At 46.9% G+C, this 19,278-nt stretch overlaps 1 protein-coding gene across 1 annotated transcript in view; it reads right to left on the bottom strand.

The window, feature by feature from the left end:
* Window positions 1–19,278, bottom strand: part of GALNT18 (polypeptide N-acetylgalactosaminyltransferase 18) — a 349,951-nt gene that overhangs the window by 102,629 nt on the left and 228,044 nt on the right. The window contains exons 4-5 of the mRNA XM_043902975.1: window positions 5,682–5,865; window positions 3,962–4,159 (exon numbers count right to left, since the gene is read on the bottom strand). Coding sequence (XP_043758910.1) covers window positions 3,962–4,159; window positions 5,682–5,865 — 382 coding nt within the window. The remainder of the gene's footprint in view (window positions 1–3,961; window positions 4,160–5,681; window positions 5,866–19,278) is intronic.

The raw sequence follows: 19,278 nt of genomic DNA, 5'->3' as shown, positions 1-19,278 counted from the left end.
GATTGCGGGGCTCACGGCTGTGTACAGACACCCAGCACAGACTGTCACGAGGAGATTTACATTAGGTGAATCAGCAAGAGGCTGAGTGGGCTGCGTCTCTGCTGAGAGCATCATCTTACACAAATAACATTAAATTGTTCCACCGCACACTGCCACCGCTTCTAGCCCCTGTGCGGCATCTTATCAGCCGGTGGCTGAGGAACTGGAGGGGAAGAGAAAGAAAAGGAGAAATGAAGAATACTCAGTGATGAGAAAACTGTCACTCAAATGCAAATGGACTCATATTTGAAATTGGAAACTCATCAAGGTGGAGAAACAGCTATTTTGCAGGCCATTTCTTTGGAGAATGCTGATGCAGGAGGCTGCTTGGGGAGAGACTGGTGCCTTGGGGTCCCTGCCCCTCCTGTTTTCAAATTCAGTCAATCAGTTCATTCACTCAGTTGTGTCCGACTCTTTGTGATCCCACGGACTGCAGCACGCCTGGCCTCCCTGTCCATCACCAATTCCTGGAGTTTACTCAAACTCACGTTCATTGAGTCAGTGATGCCATCCAACCATCTCATCCTCTGTCGTCCCCTTCTCAAATTACAGCCTTCTATTCTGAAAGGCCTCAGCTTCTGCATGCAGGCATCCAGGGCAGTCAATACACCCCAATCCATTGCTCCTTTAGGCTGAGTTCTGGTGGGGGGTGCTTGATCTGCCCTTAGAGGTAAGTGCTAGGGGAAAGGTTTCCCATCCTGGCTGTGCATCTCTGAAAGAAGTTCCCTAGCCTCCCTGAGCCTCTGATTCCATATCTATCAAATAGAATCAACTATAACCTCACAAGGATTAAATTAAATAATGTAAAGCACTTGAAACCCTCTGGGACGTAACTGAAACTCAAAAGATCATTTTTAAAAGATGCACTTGCACATTGAAGAAGCCCAGAGAATCCCCTCTCTAAGTGCACAGTGATTTTAAAACATCGACCCTGCAGAGTTAACTCTCAGCATTTTCCTTGATGTTACTGAAGTGTTGAGCAGGGCAGGGCATTCCAGGATACAAAGGAGGGAGCCTTCCCCTCATGGCCAGGCCCAGTCAAAGCAAGAACAGAATCTAAAATAGTTTCTCTGGGAAAAGCACAGGCATCCTCAGTCTATTACTTATTAACTGGCTAGGGTATTAAGTGGACCCACTCAGCCTGAAAGTGTTATTGATTTATATCTTGCCTCATTCCCAAAAGGGTTAGAAATAGTTTATAAGAAAAAGTAAAATACATTGTAAAAAAAAAAAAGAGATAAATGTCTGAAAAGCTAAAATTTCACCCCAAATTAGGGATCAGTTAGAATGCATGAGTCTTCTTCATGGTTCTTAAAGTAGACCCACAAAGTTGGCCCTAAACTTCCTGGTGGCCAAAGAGAAACACACATGGCCTTAGAAATAAGATTCAGAGTTCCCATGTGGAAATGTTATACTAATTTCTCAGGAATAGAAAGCTTTCAGTTTGAAAGAAATTTCTCATGTCAGTCCTCTTAAAGAGGCCACTTTGGGATGTAGTAAACACCAGTCTCAAAGCCATCCCTTTAGAACTCAATAGAAGATCTCTCTGGGCTCTGTTTACAGGTTACATCATGTGTGGGCAAAGCATTAAAGTATAGCTCCGAGGAAATAGGAACCAAGGTGGGCAAGATACATGTGTATAACCCACAGCTTGCTGTGAGGCATCTTCATCTTCCTATGGGGTATAAAACCAAGAATGTTCTTCCAAAGTCTTCCATTAACATAATTTAAAGTTAAATTTTTTAAATCAAGTTTTGTACTGGAGTATAGTTGATACACAATGTTGCATTAGTTTCTGTTCTACAGCCAAGTCAGTCAGTTATATATACTCATATACCCACTTTTTTAGGTTCTGTTACCATACAGGTCATTACAGAGTACTGAATGAAGTTCCCTGCGCTATGTGTGCATGCATGCTCAGCTGCTTCAGTCGTGTCCGATTCTCTGTGACTCCATGGACTGTAGCCTGCCAGGCTCCTTTGTCCACAGTACTCTCCAGGTAAGAATGCTGGAGTTGATTGCCAGGCCCTCCTCCAAGGGATCTTCCCCACCCAGGGACTGAACCAGCGTCTCTCATGTGTCCTGATTGTCAAGTGGGCTCTTCACCACTAGCGCCACCTGGGAAGCCCTCCTTGTGCTATACACAGGTTCTTATTAATTACCTACTTTATATATAGTAGTGTGTATACGTGCGTCCCAATCTCTCAACTTATCCCTCCCTCCTCCTTCTTGTTTCAGTTAAGTTTTTGATAACGATTAGGTGATGGAATATTTGAGGTTCAGATGATATTCTCTGTCAAGAACCTAGAATGCAGGTTTAATGATTAAGTCCAGGCTGATACATTTAGAGATGAGGGGAGCAGAAGCAGCTAGTACCAGTGCAGACTTTGGCAAGAACGCTCGATGTGTGATGGTCTATTCCCCACCAATAGCAGTCAACAGACCTGGGGATAGAATTCAGCCACACCAGTTCAGTGCCCGGGAGGATGAAAGTTAGGTGTGGAATCTAGCTGATCTGGGTTTGGATCCTGTCTTCACTGGCTGGAGCCTTTGGCAGGGCCATTCCCTTTTGTCGGTCTCTCTTTCCTTATTTTGTAAAAGGGGAATGACACAGTGAGCTGTCCCCAGGTTATGACAAAGAGCAGATGAGACCACATGTGTAAGAGGCCCTTGCACACGGTGGCCTCTCAGCAAACATTTATTAATAATAACACAGAAGTGTGGCACAGGCCTAACAGATAGGTGACAGAGACAATGGAGGAAAGATAGGTGGAGTTCTCTTCCATCTTGTTTTAAATATGAATATGGCTTTTTTCTTCTGGCAAGGGAAAATGCAATCCCAGATAATAATCACCCATTTTCAATTATATTTTTCATAATCTTTCTCCCTCACAAAATACAAAGCAACATCAGTTTCTAATCTCCTCTTTCATTCCAGGAACTGTCCCCTAGGCCACCTTCTGATGCCATCTGTGTATTTAATGGCCAGGGCTTTGCAGGGAGCATAAAGGCACCTGGTCAGTGATTAACCAGGTAGAAATAAAGGCCGGTATGGCTGGCTTTTTCAGGAGTCCTGACCCATAAGGTAAAGGCCACATAGAGGAGTCACTTGAGTGTCTCTAAAGGCAGCAGCAAAGACAGAGTTTGGGATCTTAGGATGGCAGTTTGAAGCCACTTTGGACTGAGTCCTGCAGGGTAAGTTCAAACATCAGCCAGGCATACGAGTGCCATGGGGTGAACCAGCCCCGTTGCCTGGGGCTGCCCGTTCCCTGTTCTTCCTTCCAGACCCTCTGAGCTTCCTCTGTGTCTATGAACTCACTCTGCCCCTGTGAATATGAGTGTCCTTGCTCCAACCTTGCAATCTCCTATTTTCCCGTGAAAACAAGTGTAAATATTACACTCTCTATAAAGGAGCCCCACCCCCACACTTCCCATCAGCATAAGGAATAATTTGTTATTCCAATTATTTTCTCTGTCTTCCCTATATTCTAGGCTTTTGAGGGCAGGAATCAAGTGGCGATCGCTATAGATCCCCAGCACACAGTACAGTAGTTGGCACCCAGCAGGTGTCCCACAGCAATGTGTTGAAATGAATAACTTTGAGCCTTTGAATGGGTTCTGGATGCCACAGCATTTTTAAAAGGGATCATCAGTATGTATACCTATGGGTGATTCATGTTGATATATGGCAGAAACCAACACAATATTGTAAAGCAATTATACTCCAGTTAAAAAATAAATAAATTTAAATTTTTAAAAAAGGGATCACAGAGGCTGTAAGCTGTGACTGAAGGTCATTTCTTTCCACCACCCCATCTTGCCCCATAATGGGGCTGGAGTTTGGGGAACGAGGGCCAGGCTGGGCAGGGAGCCCTTGTCTGGAAGTCAACACAGCGAGACTCATCAGATAAGAATACATTACCTGATCGGGGCCGTGGAGTTCTCCAGCTTCCACCAGGCCTTGGGGGGGTTGAGGTAGCGGCACCACAGCTCCCAGTCAAAGCCCTGGGCCGCCAGCGGGTACTCTTCTATCTCAAAGTTGTCGTATTTGATGTTGTCAAAGGATGGGGAGATGATCCGTTTCCGGTTCTCCTTAATGCGGGTGAGCACGGGTTCAGCCCTGGGCAAGGAGGAGGGGGAGGGAGATTGGCACCTTCTATAGCTCCTTCCCCCGCAGGAGGAGGAAGGGACTGCTGGCTCCCTCCTCCTGCTCTGCCTCCCACCCCCACACTGCTGGGTTACACGAGGCTGGACTCCTCATTAAGTGTGAAGCAGGCTGAGCAGACAGATTCTTAGTACCTTAGATCCTGATGTCTGCTTGGTTTCCTTTACTCCATTAGAGGGAAAAAACAGAAACCAAGACTCAAGAAAGAAGAAAGAAACAGTTCTGAGGTTCCACGGGAAGCTTTCAACTTGGGCTTTGATTTTGCTAAAATTCAGCGTGTCACCCAGGAGGAAAAAGCAGATGAGGACGGCAGACACACGGAGGTGAGAACAAACCTGTCTCCACCCGTCGTGTGGTGCTTCTTCAGTCCTTCCAGGCATGCCACCCCCACCCCACGCAACCCCACTGCCCAAGGAGAGGTGAGGGGGGGTCATGCTTCCACAGAGTCCAGGGCCCCTGAGGGTACCAGGCGAGTAAAATGTTTGCAGACAGGAATGATAAGCTTCTCATTAATAATGCATTTGTTGCATAATTGTTTATTCAAATCTGCTTGAAATAGTAAGTGTCCCTCTCTTCTCCTGGCCATAAATCCAATGAAAATGCTTTTTAAACAGTCACACATGGCAAGCAGGGACTTCAGCTATAAAAAAATGACTGCATTGCAGCCTTAATTCCGACCCGTTATGTCAAAGTATGCTGTGTGCATGCCTGGTGTTCCCTCCTGCCAAAGGGCCCTCCTCACTCTACTCCGGGGAGGCAGAGGATGATGCTCAGAGTTCAAGAGGGACAGCAGACCCCAACGCCACGAGGCATAGTGGCTAAGAAGGCGGTACACTCGGCCATGCCCAGCACCTGGGTCCCCCCACACCCAAGCTCTCTGCAAAGCCAACTCCAGTGGACCACATAGCAAGACCTTCACCCTGCCAGGATGTTGACATCAGATGCCCTGTCCCTGCTTGGCTGAAGCCACTGAGGCCTTGCCCCGCCCAGCACCCGAGCAACCCTGGTCAGAGAAAGAAAGGTGTTCTAAGACCTAGTTTTACCAGTGGAAGGAATCTGAGATTTTGTGCTACCTCTGATCTGGAATCTGAAGGGAGCCCAGGGTACTTATCTCCCTTTGCTCTCTTGGTCTTGGCCCTGTCTGTGGGGCTGGGCTTTAACTCACATCTGGTCCAGCTCCCCTTTCCCAGGGGTCACAGCCTGGCCCTTAGTTGGGCTGGAACTCTTGCTGTGCTCCGGGCATTTACTCTTGTCTCCTAGAGGACCACGTCGGCCCTTATACCACCAACCCTTGAGACACTGTGTGTTGATCTGTTGATCCCTGACTCTCTCCCACCCTGAAGGGCCAGCCTGGTGTCCTGGTCCCCCACACACTCAGATGTTGACTCCTTCCCCCCATCAGGACTGAGATCCCAGTGGGCTTTGCACCCTGGACCACACTGGGACTCATCCTCCTCAGCTCCTGATGGGCACTTACCAGCCCACATTGAACTCCACGTGGGCATCAAAGAGTGCCACTACGGGGGCAGTGGCGGCCCTCCAGCCGCTGACTCTTGAGCGGATGAGGCCTTCCTGCTTGCTGTGCCGCACGACCTTGATGAAGCCTGGCTTCTGGCCATTCACCTTGTCCACGTACTCTGTCAACTTCTCCTTCAGCTCCTCTGTGAGGGAGAAAATGCAGTGTTAGCATGATAAAGACATTCACCCTTTCAGGGTGAGCTGACCCCCAGAGATAGGCAGGAGGGGCCAGTCCCCTCCCTAGGTCTTCCTTGGCATTCCCCAGGATGGCCAGCCACAGCTCAGCTTTGAGGAGAAAAACAGAGATGAAATCAGTATTTATTATGTGCAGCAACATGAAGAGGGTCACCTGCTTCACACACGTGGTGCATTTAACCTTCACAACAGGCCCTTGGGAAAATGCAGCTCCAAAGGTTGGTCAGTTTGTCCAACCCCCCGAAGTTATGAGTGGGAGATCAGTTCAAGCCAGGTCTAATGACCTCAAAAGCCCCATTCTTTCTCATCTGTTCAGGGTATTCCTTCTTCCCCAGTGCTCTCCATCAGTCCTCCCCAACCCCCAGAGAAAGCTCCATGTGCAAAGATCATAGCTCGGGACCCAGTCCTTGCCTGGAACTCCATCTCTCAAGGAAGTGGATGACCAAGAGCTGTGTGAGCGGCTGCATTGATTTGTTGTTGGGTGTCCCTGGGCCTGGCTAAACATCCAATTCCCCTGCATCTTCATAACTGCATATGACCCCGCAGCAGCAGAACAGGGCAGCACGTTCATTGTGTTTTCCATAGCAGCTCAGGCAACACTCTATGGCACCTCCCTCCTCCCAGACAGTGGCCTAAGCGGGCCCCATTCACCCACTTCCAACCGCAGCACCTCGCCAGGACTTGATTTCCAATGGCCCCTCCTCCCATCTCCCCAGCCTGCCCACGCCCAGGCTCCATGTCAGACCGAGGTGGGCTGAGCGCCGCCTGTCCCTTGGTGCCCAGTCTTGGGTCTTGCTGGACAGGCGGCCGCCAGGAGTGAGGAAAGGGCAGGGGGCAGCGGGCACAGCACCTGGCAAACGGCAGGCGCACCTCCTGGTGGGAGCACAGGGTCGCAGAAAGAGGACAGCACTTGGAGTCAGCAGCATAGCATTTTAATTCTATGTTCCATGGAATCAGCCTTGTGACCTGTTATGAACCAGTGCTTGATGTCCCTGGGGATGTTCAGGTGGAGTGAATGTACTTTGCACATGGGAAGGACATGAATGAGGGGGTGAGGATTAGAGGGCAGACTATTATGGATTGAACTGTTTCTCCCCAAAGGCTTTGGTCTAACCCCAGACTTCAGAACACAACCTTATTTGGAAATAGAATCTTTACAGATTTAATCAAGTTAAGACAGATCATTAGGTCCTAATCCAATAGGATTAGTGTCTTTATATTAATAAAGGGGGGAAATTTAGACACAGAGACAGACTATACAGAAGGAAGACAGGGTGGAGAGATGCAGAGATGGCCATCTAGCAGCCAAGGAACATCTGAGGGTACCATAAGCTGGGGAGGAGGCCTGGAACAAATCCTTCCCATATTCAGAGGGAGCACCTTGATTTTGGACTTCTAGCCTCCAGAACAGTGAGACAATACATTTATGTTGTCACCCAGTCTGGGATGCTTTGTACTCTGCAGCCCCAGGGAACAGATATGGTTGTTATGAGGATTAAATGGGAGTGACACTTGTGAAAAGTGCATAGCACTTTCTCTCTTGTTCACAGTTTCCATCATAGTGGGAGTTATAAAAGCTGGGGGAGCTGACTGTCCCTGGAAATCAAGGGATCCATCGCTGGCTGACAAAGCCCTCTTTACATGCTCTGGTCCAGGACCACTTCTTCCTGTTCTGGCCTGCCCCCAGCTCTGAAGTTTGCAAGCAGCAAGGCCACGGGAGGCAAATAGGAGATACAGATGTGTGCTGTGGCCTCATACCCAGGAAAGGCAACAGAACACGATGGCTACTGCTGGAATTGGTAGCAGGTATTGGTTTCAAGTCTTTTACCACATGATGCTGGCCAAACAAAAGGCTGGGTAAGATGTGGCCCCTAGGCTGCTTTTTGCACCCCTGCTTGAGTTACCATTAAGGAGATGAGAAAACTGAATCTGAGGCAAACAAGCTGAGAGGGAGGCAGACTTTTGTGCTAGACAACTACTCCCTTGCTCTGTGATCTTGGTCAAGTTCCTGGGAATCCCAAGACCTCAGAGTTAGGACTTGGAAGTTCATTTTGAACCAATTACCCATCTAAGGTTTGAATCCCCTCTGTGGATCCAGATGAGTGATCATCCAGCCCCTACAATGACAGAGAACCCTATACAATCTATTCCAGGTATTAGATTTTTTTTTCCCTTTTACTCTTTAAATGCCACAGTCCTTCAACCTTCCACTCATTTGGGGACCATTGTGGGCAGATCAAGTCTCTCTTCCACGTGGCAACCTTTTAGAGCTGAAGACCATCCTTAAGTCCTTGCTGTGAATTTCTTTAGGTCAAATGTCTTTAATTCCTCCTTGTATTTCTTCATTTCTTGTAAGTTCAAGTTCTTTTATCATGGTGAACTTCTTCTAAAAATGTAAGCTTTTCTCTAATGCTTTCAAATTACAAAGCTAGAATTGGCCTATTTTTTTTCTGGCGCAAACTGAGCTGTATAGACTAGAGGGAACTAATCACCTCCCTGAATCTAGAATTGATGTACCCATTAATATCATCATAGCTTAAGGTCACATTAACTCTGCCTACTCTTGACACAAATTGACCTTACTAGAAACATATACTTAGATTCTCTTCATGTGATGCTGCTGAGTCAGGCCTCCTCCATCCCATCTCTTCATCGATGTAGGTGTGAGTGTATGAATGCAGGTGTGAGTGTATGGATGCAGGTGTGAGTGGATGGATGCAGGTGTGAGTGGATGGATGCAGGTGTGAGTGGATGGATGCAGGTGTGAGTGGATGGATGCAGGTATGAGTGGATGGATGCAGGTGTGAGTGGATGCACACATGTATGCTTGTGTATATGCATATGTGTACTCCAGTGCTCCAAGTCAAAACAAGGATCTTTCATTTACACCCCTTTAATTCAATCTTTTCAAAGATTTACAGCACCTCTCTGAAGTCACAATGCTTTTTCCCCTTGATTCTGTCATCCAATGCTTTGTTATCTAGCTCTACCAGCTTTCCAGCTTCTTCAAATGTGATGAGCATGTGGCTTTTGTTGTTGTTCAACCCATCCTTTCAAACAGTGTGACCCTTGTCTGGGGCTAGGCTCAGTGGGGGCTGTCAGGCATTCTCATTCAGCCCAGGGAAAATTCAGCTGACTTTTGGGTCACATCAACATGCTGTGCGGCTCACTCTAGCCAATAAGAAAATGACCTTGTGCTCTCCCATTGACTGGGGAGGCCTGCGGATGCGGCTGTCTCAGTAATGGCAGGAAGCCATTGGTACAGCGGCATAGGTCAGTGTACCCCTTACACATTTACAAGGGATTCAAGCATGGTTGCCAGGAGGCCTCTTAAAATACATACTGTTTCATCATTTCAAAGGTCCACTCTTCGTGGATCCAAAAAGGATCTTCATAGATCTTACATAGAGTTCACAAAGCCTGATGTTTGGACTTCTGGTGGTGGTCATTAAGTGGTGAGTGCACACAACTTGGAATGAGACTGGGCTAGCACCAAAGGACCCCTCTCCCTGCCCCCAGGGAGGATAGATCTCTGGTCTCCTTCCCCGCTCTCAGGTGAGGACACTGCCTGTGGGGACCACTGTTTCTGAGGTGTTGCTGGGGCAGGGCTGTCTGTGGGTCATTGCCACCAAGTGATGTGCCACGAATCCCATCTCTCTGAATTCTCATCCTGGGCAGCCGCTTTGCACACTGATTCTCAGCTGACCCTGGGACAACAGAATACAGCCAGAGGGTCCCTGTGAAAAGTCCAGGCCTAGGCCAGGCCTGCAGCTTTTTCTGCCTTTGCTCACTTGCTGCCCTAAGTAAGGAAGCTGGCCTCCTAGAGCAGCCCAGGGAGTCCCAGTCATTCAGGTCATCTCACTGAGGCCCTACAGGTATGAGTGAGGCCATCTTTTTTTTTTTTGTCATGTTGTGCAGCATGTGGGATCTTAGTTTCCTGACCAGAGATCAAACCTGCTCCCCCTGAAGTAGAAGCACCAAGTCTTAACCACAGGACTGCTAGGAAAGCCCATCAGGGATATTTTATTTTATTTTTTTTTAATGTGGACCATTTTTTAAAAAGTCTTTATTGAATTTGCTACAATATGTTTCTGTTTTATGTTTTGGTTTTTTTTGGCCCTGAGGCATGTGGGATCTCATCTTCCTAACTAGGATCAAACCTACACCTCCTGCATTGGAAGATGAAGTCTTACCATTGGACTTCCCAGGAAGTCATGTGTATGCCCATCTTGGATCCTTCAACCACCTGTAGATCGCAGTCACATCAGTGATCCTAGCTGATCATTGAGCAGTGACAAGCTGGGCTTATTACAGAATCATGAGGCAGCAAATGGTTGCTGTTTTAAGCCATGATCTTCTGGGGTGGTTTCCTTTACACAAAAACTAATAAAATGGGATCTATTGTCTTGGAACAGTGCTGGGTTTAAAATAAGATTGTGAATTCCTGATGCACAGGAAATGAAACCAGACGCAGAAGAGCCAGCTTAGAAGGTGGCAGCAAGAGATGAGAAGGCTTTGCTTCTTGTAGGAGTTGCCTGCCCCTTTGTCCCTCTGAGCTCTGCTAACTGTTAACCAGAATAAAGATTTCTGGTGGACCAGCCAGGAAAAAAGATTCTGTTCTGAGTCTGTTGTATCTCAAATATTAGCTATTGATTGGAAGAGAGGATTCCCTTAGCCCCCACCAAACAACTGCTATTAAACAAAATTTTAAAGTCCTGAAATACCCTGGACAACACTGGTTCAGTCTTGGAAAAGTCCCTTTACTTAATTAGATTTTCATGTTTTCCTTTAAACTTTGCTAACTGCCAAAGCAAGAAAGAACAATATAAAAAACATTTTGACTTGTGCTAGAAAACTGTTGTGTAAGATATTGCCTATTTTATATATACATGGAATACCTCTCAGAACTTAGCTCAAAAAAACATATAAAGAACTTGAGGTTTTCTTTATACTTAAACACAAACACATAACCTGTTATGTTTGCCTTTTTTGCCAAGGCTGCTAGGAAGCTCAGAGACAATATAATGAGTAAGCACAGGGTTCTATCAACATTTTTGCTTCTCTGCTTTTGCTAAAGCTTTAATTTTCAAGTTGTGGTCTAAAAGCTGCACGGTCTTTTACCTTTGGTAGCTACTTTGTTTTTTTGAAATATCTATAAATGATTTTTATCATAAGAGCAGGACAGGAGTATAAATGTGGAAAGAAGGGGAAGGCCATACTTCACGTTTGTTTTAACCTGTTGGGAAAGTGGAGGCAGGGAGTCTGCTCTCTGTGACTTTGTCAGATGTGGACTCAATGGCAGAGCTGTTAACTCAGCCGCCAGTGTTGACAGAGGAATACAATCTGCACCCTGCATGGGGCCAGGTGTCCTCCTGCTTGTGTTGCTCCTCAGCCTCTCCTGCTGTCCGCAAATCCCTGCTCTGCTGACATCTGAACGACCTCTGCTCATCAGCACTCCTGGAAGCCGTGCTGATGAAACAACATTCTGCTCTTAGGAGGTCACAGGCCACTCCCCTCCCTCCCCAGCCCGTGCCTCCTCTTGGAGCCAGCTGAGTGCAAGCTGCTATTCTCCCCCTTCAGACTTAGATGCCAAGTGAAAATGCAACACTCACCAGGCTGGTCAGACAGAGCCCTTTCTTCCCTGCCTATATATGCCCCTTGTACTGCTAAATAAAAAGCAATTAGCTCCTCACAGACACCCTAAAAGAAACACAATGCAAGCTGAACAGAAGTCTGGTACCAGTGGCTGTTAATCTGATTTAAAAACCTAATGAGATACTCTTTATCTCTTGCACAAAGGAAAATAAAGGATCAGGACACTGACGTCCAATGGGGCTTCACTATGAAAGACGGCTGCACAGGCATCCTTGTAAACCAGCCTGCCCAGCTTTGTCTGGAGAACCAGGTCCAGCTCCTCATCCTTCTCTCAGTCCTCAGACAATCATTTCTCTTGTCTGCTGGAGGTTTGGGAAAAGGAAGAATGAAGGGAGAGGCCACTCACTCATTCATTCAGCAAACACTGAGCACTCGCTATGTACCAGCTATTGATCTGGCCGCTATGGCTCTAGCTGTGAACAGGATCGTCTGTAAAGAGCTTTCATTCTGCTGGATGTTTAAAAGGCATGTGCTGCAGTCCACACAGAGAGGGGACTGGGTAGAGATGGGGAGAGAGAGGGAGAGAGAAAGGAGGGAGGGAGGAAGAGAGGAGGGAGGGGTGAGAGAGAATGAGGAGCAGGAAAGGGAGAGATTCTCGAAAAAGAACTCCGGGCACTGAGTCTTCCTACATGACTGGGCCTCCTGAGCCTAAGAAGCAGCGCTTGGAGCAGTGGGTGGGCAGACAGGGGAGCACAGGCTAAAGTTAGAAGACTCATATTCTGTTACTTTCCTAGCCCAGTGGTTTTCACCTGGGGGTGATTTTGCCACATTCTCAGCCCTTGAGGGGGTATTTGGCAGTGTCTGGAGGCAGTTTTGATGGTCACATCTGGAGAGGGTGCTACAGGCATGCATGCCACTAAACATCCTACAGTGCACAGGACAGCCCTCCACAATCAAAAGTTTCCCAGTTCAAAGTGTCAGCAGTGCTGAGTGCGAGAAACCCTGCAGGGCCCTTGATGAACGGAGGTCCCATTCTGGAAATCTGAGCACGCATGAGTTTTCAAACTGGCAGCTCTGGTCCTACATCTATATTTCTTTGGTCTGCAAGGCAATCCTGCTTGGCAGCAACTGGCTGGAACCAAGTAGGAGCTGCTCCTATAAAAAGGGCTCAGTAACATGTATAAACTCCCTATGAGATTCTGACGGGCAGCTAAGATTGGTAACAACTGAAATAAATGAAGACTAGCTTTATAAACAGAGAAGGCAATGGCACCCCACTCCAGTACTCTTGCCTGGAAAATCCCATGGATGGAGGAGCCTGGTAGGCTACAGTCCCTGGGGTCGCTAAGAGTCGGATTTGGCTGAGCAACTTCACTTTCACTTTTCACTTTCACGCATTGGAGAAGGAAATGGCAACCCACTCCAGTGTTCTTGCCTGGAGAATCCCAGGGACGGAGGAGCCTGGTGGGCTGCCGTCTATGGGGTCGCACAGAGTTGGACACAACTGAAGTGACTTAGCAGCAGCAGCTTTATAACAGGTGGGAAAGGAGCCTCCTCTAGAATTATGTGTGGTTTCAGCCCACAGAAGAGGGTTCAGAATCTGAAAGAGTCTCCCCTACAACCTTGCTGGATAGTTGTCCTTTTCATTCTCCCAAACCCATGGGCTCCACCTGGCTGCTTTTGATTGCAGGCCTTTCAGTTAGCAGTTGTTTTCTCTACATAGTCATGTTTGGATCAAATGCTTTGGACAGTCCTCTGTAGGTCCCCTGCTGCTCTCTGCTCAAGGCACGCTCTTGTTTGCCCTCTCTCCCCATCTGTACACTTTCATGCCACCCAGTCCTGCCACTAGCTCAGTGCTGTCCTCCAAAGCCCAGCCTAGACTGGAGTTGCCACCCCCTCCCTCCAGTTGCCTGGGAGGGGTGGGTGAACACCCCACTGACAAGTGCTAATAATTGCTAGTTGCCAATGATGCTAATCTGAAGATTAAAAGCACAACACATTTCTGTTTATTCCTTCAAAAGTGAACAGTAGCTGATCTTCCTCAGATCAGAAGATTAACTGGCTTTCCTCTAAAGCCATTTAGGGCCATTGAAACACCAATGATGTGTCAAAACACTTTAAAAGAGACATTATTCATTTGGATGCAATGGCTGTCGTACCTAGCTGCTCATCCACTCACCGGGGGATCTAAAAAATAAAAGAATATGCCAGCCCTCCCCTCCCCCTGACCCCTAAAGAATCTGTAGGGAGACTGTGGACTCAGATGGTCCTGCTGATGAATGATGGTGAGCTGGGCTTGAGCAGTTTCAACCCCAGAAGAATAGACCAGCCTGAGACTCCAGTCCAAGAGCAGCCTTGTTTTGTGAATTGCTCTTTAAGATCACTCTGGACAGGCTTTCAAACCCTGGGCAGTTTACAAATGCCTTCCACACCATTCCCTCTTCTCTTCCATATACTCCTTTAATAGCTTCACTTCTTCAAAGTCAATTGATACTGAAGTAGCTCTGGAATGACCTTTAATGGTTCTCCTTACTAAGGACTTAGAGAAAGGCTCCACCTAGGAGCCACACAGACAGCATATAAAATATGTTCACAGGGTCCAGGCAGATTTTCACAATCTTCCTGGGAGTTTCCAGGCTTTAATTCAGCTATTCCAAGTCCCAGAATTACCACCTATTAATAGACCCAGCCATTTGTCTGCAAGTCTAGTCTTCTGTATCATAGCCAGGCATGAGTGACCACCAAAACCCACATGAAATATGTACTCCTCACTTAGTGAGGTCTCCAAACCTAAGCTCTTAGCATCCATTAACAGCCTCTTATCTGCTCCTAAATGACTTACTCTCCCAAAGATCCTATATTTTGCAACAAAATGGTCAGAACAGGTTTCTAAAGATGATTGAGGTGGATGATGTATAAATGGTCCCTTGGACAGTCAAGGATGTGTGTTGGGTGCCAATCAATGTTTAACTCTCCATCTCTCTCTTTTTTTTTTTTCTTTTTCTCTCCCTCTCAACAAACGGAAACCTGATTTATAACATCTGCCAATGTCTGTAGTGTAAATACTCTCTCATCATAGCTGGTTTCGGGCTACTCACCTGATGCTATTGACTTTAAGTTCAGAACAGATGTGCAGAGTCAGGGAAGGATGATCAGCTGGCAGCGGTCCAGGTCAGCTGAGCACACTGGTTCCAGTGGCCAAGGCAGAAAGCCTGTGATTCTGTGGGTGCTTCCCTTCACTCACTATATAATGGGCATTGCACTCAGGGCTTTACGTCAATCCATCCCGTTCTTTATTCATTCATTCAGCAATTATATATTAAGCACTTTTGAAGTGCTGTACATTATTCTAGATTTTCATCATATTGAAATCTCACTAGCACCCTACCAACAATGACATTTATAGCTAATGGGAATTTATTTGGTGGTTATCATGTGCCATGCACTGTTCCAAACCGGGTTTATATATGACTGATTCAGTCCTCTCAACGACTGTACTACTACTCAAGGTAGGCAGTACTGTAACTTCCATTCCATACATTAGGGAACCCCAGCAGAGAGAGGTGGAGGTAGAGGAGTTAGGCTGGGATGCAAACATAGGCAGCCTTGAATCTGTGTCCCTAATCCCACAGAAGATTATCTCCAAATGATAAAAGAGAGAATTCAAAGATCAGACTTGAAATGACAAGCCCAAAATGACACAGACAGTAAAAAAAACATGCAGGGATTCAAACTCACATCTGCCGGATTGGACAGACCCTGTCTGTCACCCTGCCCCACCGTCCGCCAAAGGAGCCGTGTGTCCCAGGTTGCAGCAGCGTTCTATGATCACAGATCTGTTCCGGGAGGAAAACAGTCTTTTTTTTTTTTTTTACAGCTATGTATCCTTAGAACCCAAGGGAAGGAATTAGACTGACAGACTCAGCTTTCTTTTGATGCAAGGGCCGATAGATAACTTATACACAAAATCCAGTTTCTCTGGGATACAAATCCTCTAGCAAGCAAGATCAAGAAATGAGGGAACAGGGCCTCAGACTGAGTGCTTGTTACCTGTGGATTCACAGTGCAGTCATGCCTGGCAAATCCACTGTGGCTCCAAGGACATAAGGTTGCTTGAACCCATCTGGGTGTTCCCCATGGGCCTAGGCATGGTCTGGGGATAGGCGTGTGTTCCAGCACCCTTCTGTTCCAGGCAGGGGCTTCTGAGTGCTCACATCGGCTTGGCTCCTGCCACACCCAGATTTGCCCAGCTATGAACAGCCAGCAAAAGAACCCAGCTCTTCTTCCCCCAGGGCCAGAGCACCAGGCTTTCTATTCCATCCGCTCTCTTATGTTTCCACCATGAGTAATTCAGAAAATGAAAATGAGAAAAGAAGACTCACAGACCTCAGTTGTCCTCATGGACTAGAAAACCTTGGAAAACCACCAACTTGCCTTTGCCCTCTCTGGGACCACGTGAGAAGGAAACCCCTGTAAACTTAAGGTGAGCCCCAGCACAGATGCCATGAAACTGCTTGAAGGACATAAAATGCTCCTGCTATTCTCAAGGTTCTCAGCAGGAATTCCAGGACTTATTAAAAATGCCATGAATGTTGGGGGTCCAGGCAGAGTGGACATTGCTCCTATCCAGCTGCTCCGGCTCAGGAGTACTAGGTAGGTAGGCCCCCTATGAGCTTCTAGGGAGGATGTGACTAAGAACTCAAAGCCTTGGAAAATCCTGGAGTCCAGCCATTAACCACAGGTTAAATCCAGGCTGAGAATAGGCCCTGTTGGTGTCCCAGCAGGCAAACGTGATCCCAGAGGCTGGGCCCACGTGCTGGCACTGGGGAAGGACAGTTGCCACTAGCAGTTAAGTCAGAGACCAACCAGAATTTTGGTGCTAACTTATCTTGTGCCAGAGTTGGAGAGTTTGGGTGTTGCCTAGCTCAGAAAATTGATGATCAAAATCTCAAGAAGAAGAGCCCAAGACTTTATGAGTTCAAAATCTTGAGATTCTCAGATACCAAGACCCACGATCCTGAGATCCTAGGAGTCTAAGCTTCTGTAAATGCCTACAGTACCAGCTTCCCTATGCCCACTCCCACTCCCCACCCCCTGCCATTGATATTGGCATGCCAGGTCCTGGCCCCTTTTTGCTTCTCAGACTCTTCTGCCAGACTCTGCACACATCAAGTTCCCAAATACATCAAGCTCAGTGGTGCCATAGTGCCTTGGCACGAACTACTCCCTCTGCTTGAAAATAGTCTTCCTGCCTCATATGACCTGGCTCAGGTTCTTTAGAAAGGCTTCCCTCCTCTGGTTGTTGCTCTTCAACTGGAAGGAAAGACCAGGGGAAGAGAGGTTTTTTTTTTCTTTTTCCCTCCTTGGAAAACAGACATGGATGCTAGAAACATTGGTGCTCCTCTGGGTGACCAGTGAGGACAGACATCAGGCTTTAGGGTCCAAGTCTTGCTGATGCAGCCCCATACATCCTCCAGGGGAAGAGTGAAGGCTCCTCCAGGCTGTAAGTCAGCTCAGTACTCATGCAAATCGCTGCTGCTCAGGCTGTGTGACCGGCAGCCTCAGCTTGGCTGATTCACGACTCAGGAAACCCAGAGGTGTGGGCTTTGCACACATATTTACACCTCAGTCTGCTGTTGTGCCTGTCAGCTTAGGAGGTTTGATGGGCTTCTCCTCAGCTCCAGAACATCTTCAGGCAATCTATTCTCAACAGGAAGGATCCCATGAAGGGGTGGGTGACAAGGAAGAACTGAAGTGCTCTGCTCTTAGCCTTTAAGATTTTATTTCTTTATTGAAAGACCAGGGGCTTAGGAGAGAGGTTTAAACCCTTGTTGTTCAGTCACTAAGTCATTCTCAACTCTTTGTGACCCCATGGACTGCACTACGCCAGGATTCCCTGTGCTTCACTATCTCCCAGAGTTTGCTCAAACATATGTCCATGGAGTTGATGCTATCCAACCACCCCATCCTCTGTCACCTCCTTCTCCTCCTGCCCTCAATCTTTCCCAGCATCAGGGTCTTTTCCAGTAAGTCAGCTGTTCGCATCAGGTGGCCAAAGTATTGGAGCTTCAGCTTCAGCATCAGTCCTTCCAATGAATAGTCAGGACTGATTTCATTTAGAATGGACTGGCTTGATCTCCTTGCTATCCAACGGACTTTCAAGAGTCTTCTCTAACACCACAGTTTGAAAGCATCAATTCTTTGGCACTCAGCCCTCTTTATGATCCAACTCTCGCATCCATACATAACTACTGGAAAAACCACAGCTTTGACTGGACTGAACTTTGTTGGCAAAGTGATGTCTCTGTTTTTTAATATGCTGTCTAGGTTTGTCACAGCTTTCCTTTCAAGGAGCAAGCATCTTTTAATTTAATGGCTGCAGTCACCATCTGCAGTAATTCTGGAGTCCAGGAAAATAAAATCTGTCACTGTTTCCATTTTTTCCCCTTCTATTTGACATGAAGTGATGGGACCAGATACCATGATCTTAACTTTTTGAATGTTCATTTTTAAGCCAGCTTTTTCACTTTCTTCTTTTACCCTCATCAAGAGGCTCTTTAGTTCCTCCTCACTTTCTGCCATTAGAGTGGTATCATCTGCATATCTGAGGTTGTTGATATTTCTTTCAGCAATCTTGATTCCAGCCTGTGATTCATCCAGCCTGGTATTTCACATGATGTACTCTTCATATAAGTTGAATAAGCAGGGTGACAATATACAGCCTTGATGTACTCATTTCTCAATTTTGAACCAGTCCATTGTTTCATGTCTGGTTCTAACTGTTGCTTCTTGACCAGAATACAGGTTTCTCAGAAGGCAGGTAAGGTGGTCTGCTATTCCCATCTCTTTAAGAATTTTCCATAGTTTGTTGTGATCCACACAGTCAAAGGCATAGTTAATGAAGCAGATGTTTTTCTGGAATTCCTTGCTTTTTCTATGATCCAACAAATGTTGGTAATTTGATCTCTCGTTCCTCTGCCTTTTCTAAACCCAGCTTGTACTTCTGAAATTTCTTGGTTCATGTACTGCTGAAGCCTGTCTTGAAGGATTTTGAGCATTACACTGCCAGCATGTAAAATGAGGGGACTAGACAATAGTTTGAGCATTCTTGGTCATTGCCCTTCTTTGGGATTGGAATGAAAACTGACCTTTATTCAGTTTAGTGTCAGTCATTCAGTTGTGTCCGACTCTTCGCAACCCCATGGACTATAGTCCATTAGCTCCTCTATCCATAGAATTCTCCGGGCAAGAATACTGGAGTGGGTAGCCATTCCCTTCTCCAGGGCATCTTCCCGACCCAGGGATCGAGCCCAGGGCTCCTGCATTGCAAGGTCTCCTGCACTGCAAGGTAGATTCTTTACCATCTGAGCCACCAGGAAGGCCCTCATTTAAATCTTAGGCAGGCCACTCATCAGCTGTGTAACTTTGGGTATGTAATTTAACCACCCTGAGCCTCAGGTTTTTCATCATTGAGATGGGAATAATTCTGTCTACCTCTTTAGTTGCTATAGGGTTCTGTAAGGTATTGCCCGGCATGTTATAATTCCTTAATAGGTGGGGTTTTATTTTCTCATTAGCCTGAACCCCTTTGTTCCCTTCCTCCATTTTGAAGGAAGAGGACTGAGGCTGGAAGCAGGGACCCTTGCATTATTTGGGAAAGTTGGGCCTATAGCAAACTGCCCAGGCATAGGACTTCCCCAGGCACTGGACCCTCCTGGGGACCACTCACCATATGGCCACTTCATATTCAGTCCCCAAACCCTTCC

Source organism: Cervus elaphus, chromosome 1, assembly GCF_910594005.1.
Source record: "Cervus elaphus chromosome 1, mCerEla1.1, whole genome shotgun sequence".
NCBI lineage: Eukaryota > Metazoa > Chordata > Mammalia > Artiodactyla > Cervidae > Cervus > Cervus elaphus.
This window is presented reverse-complemented; position numbering and strand designations above follow the sequence as displayed.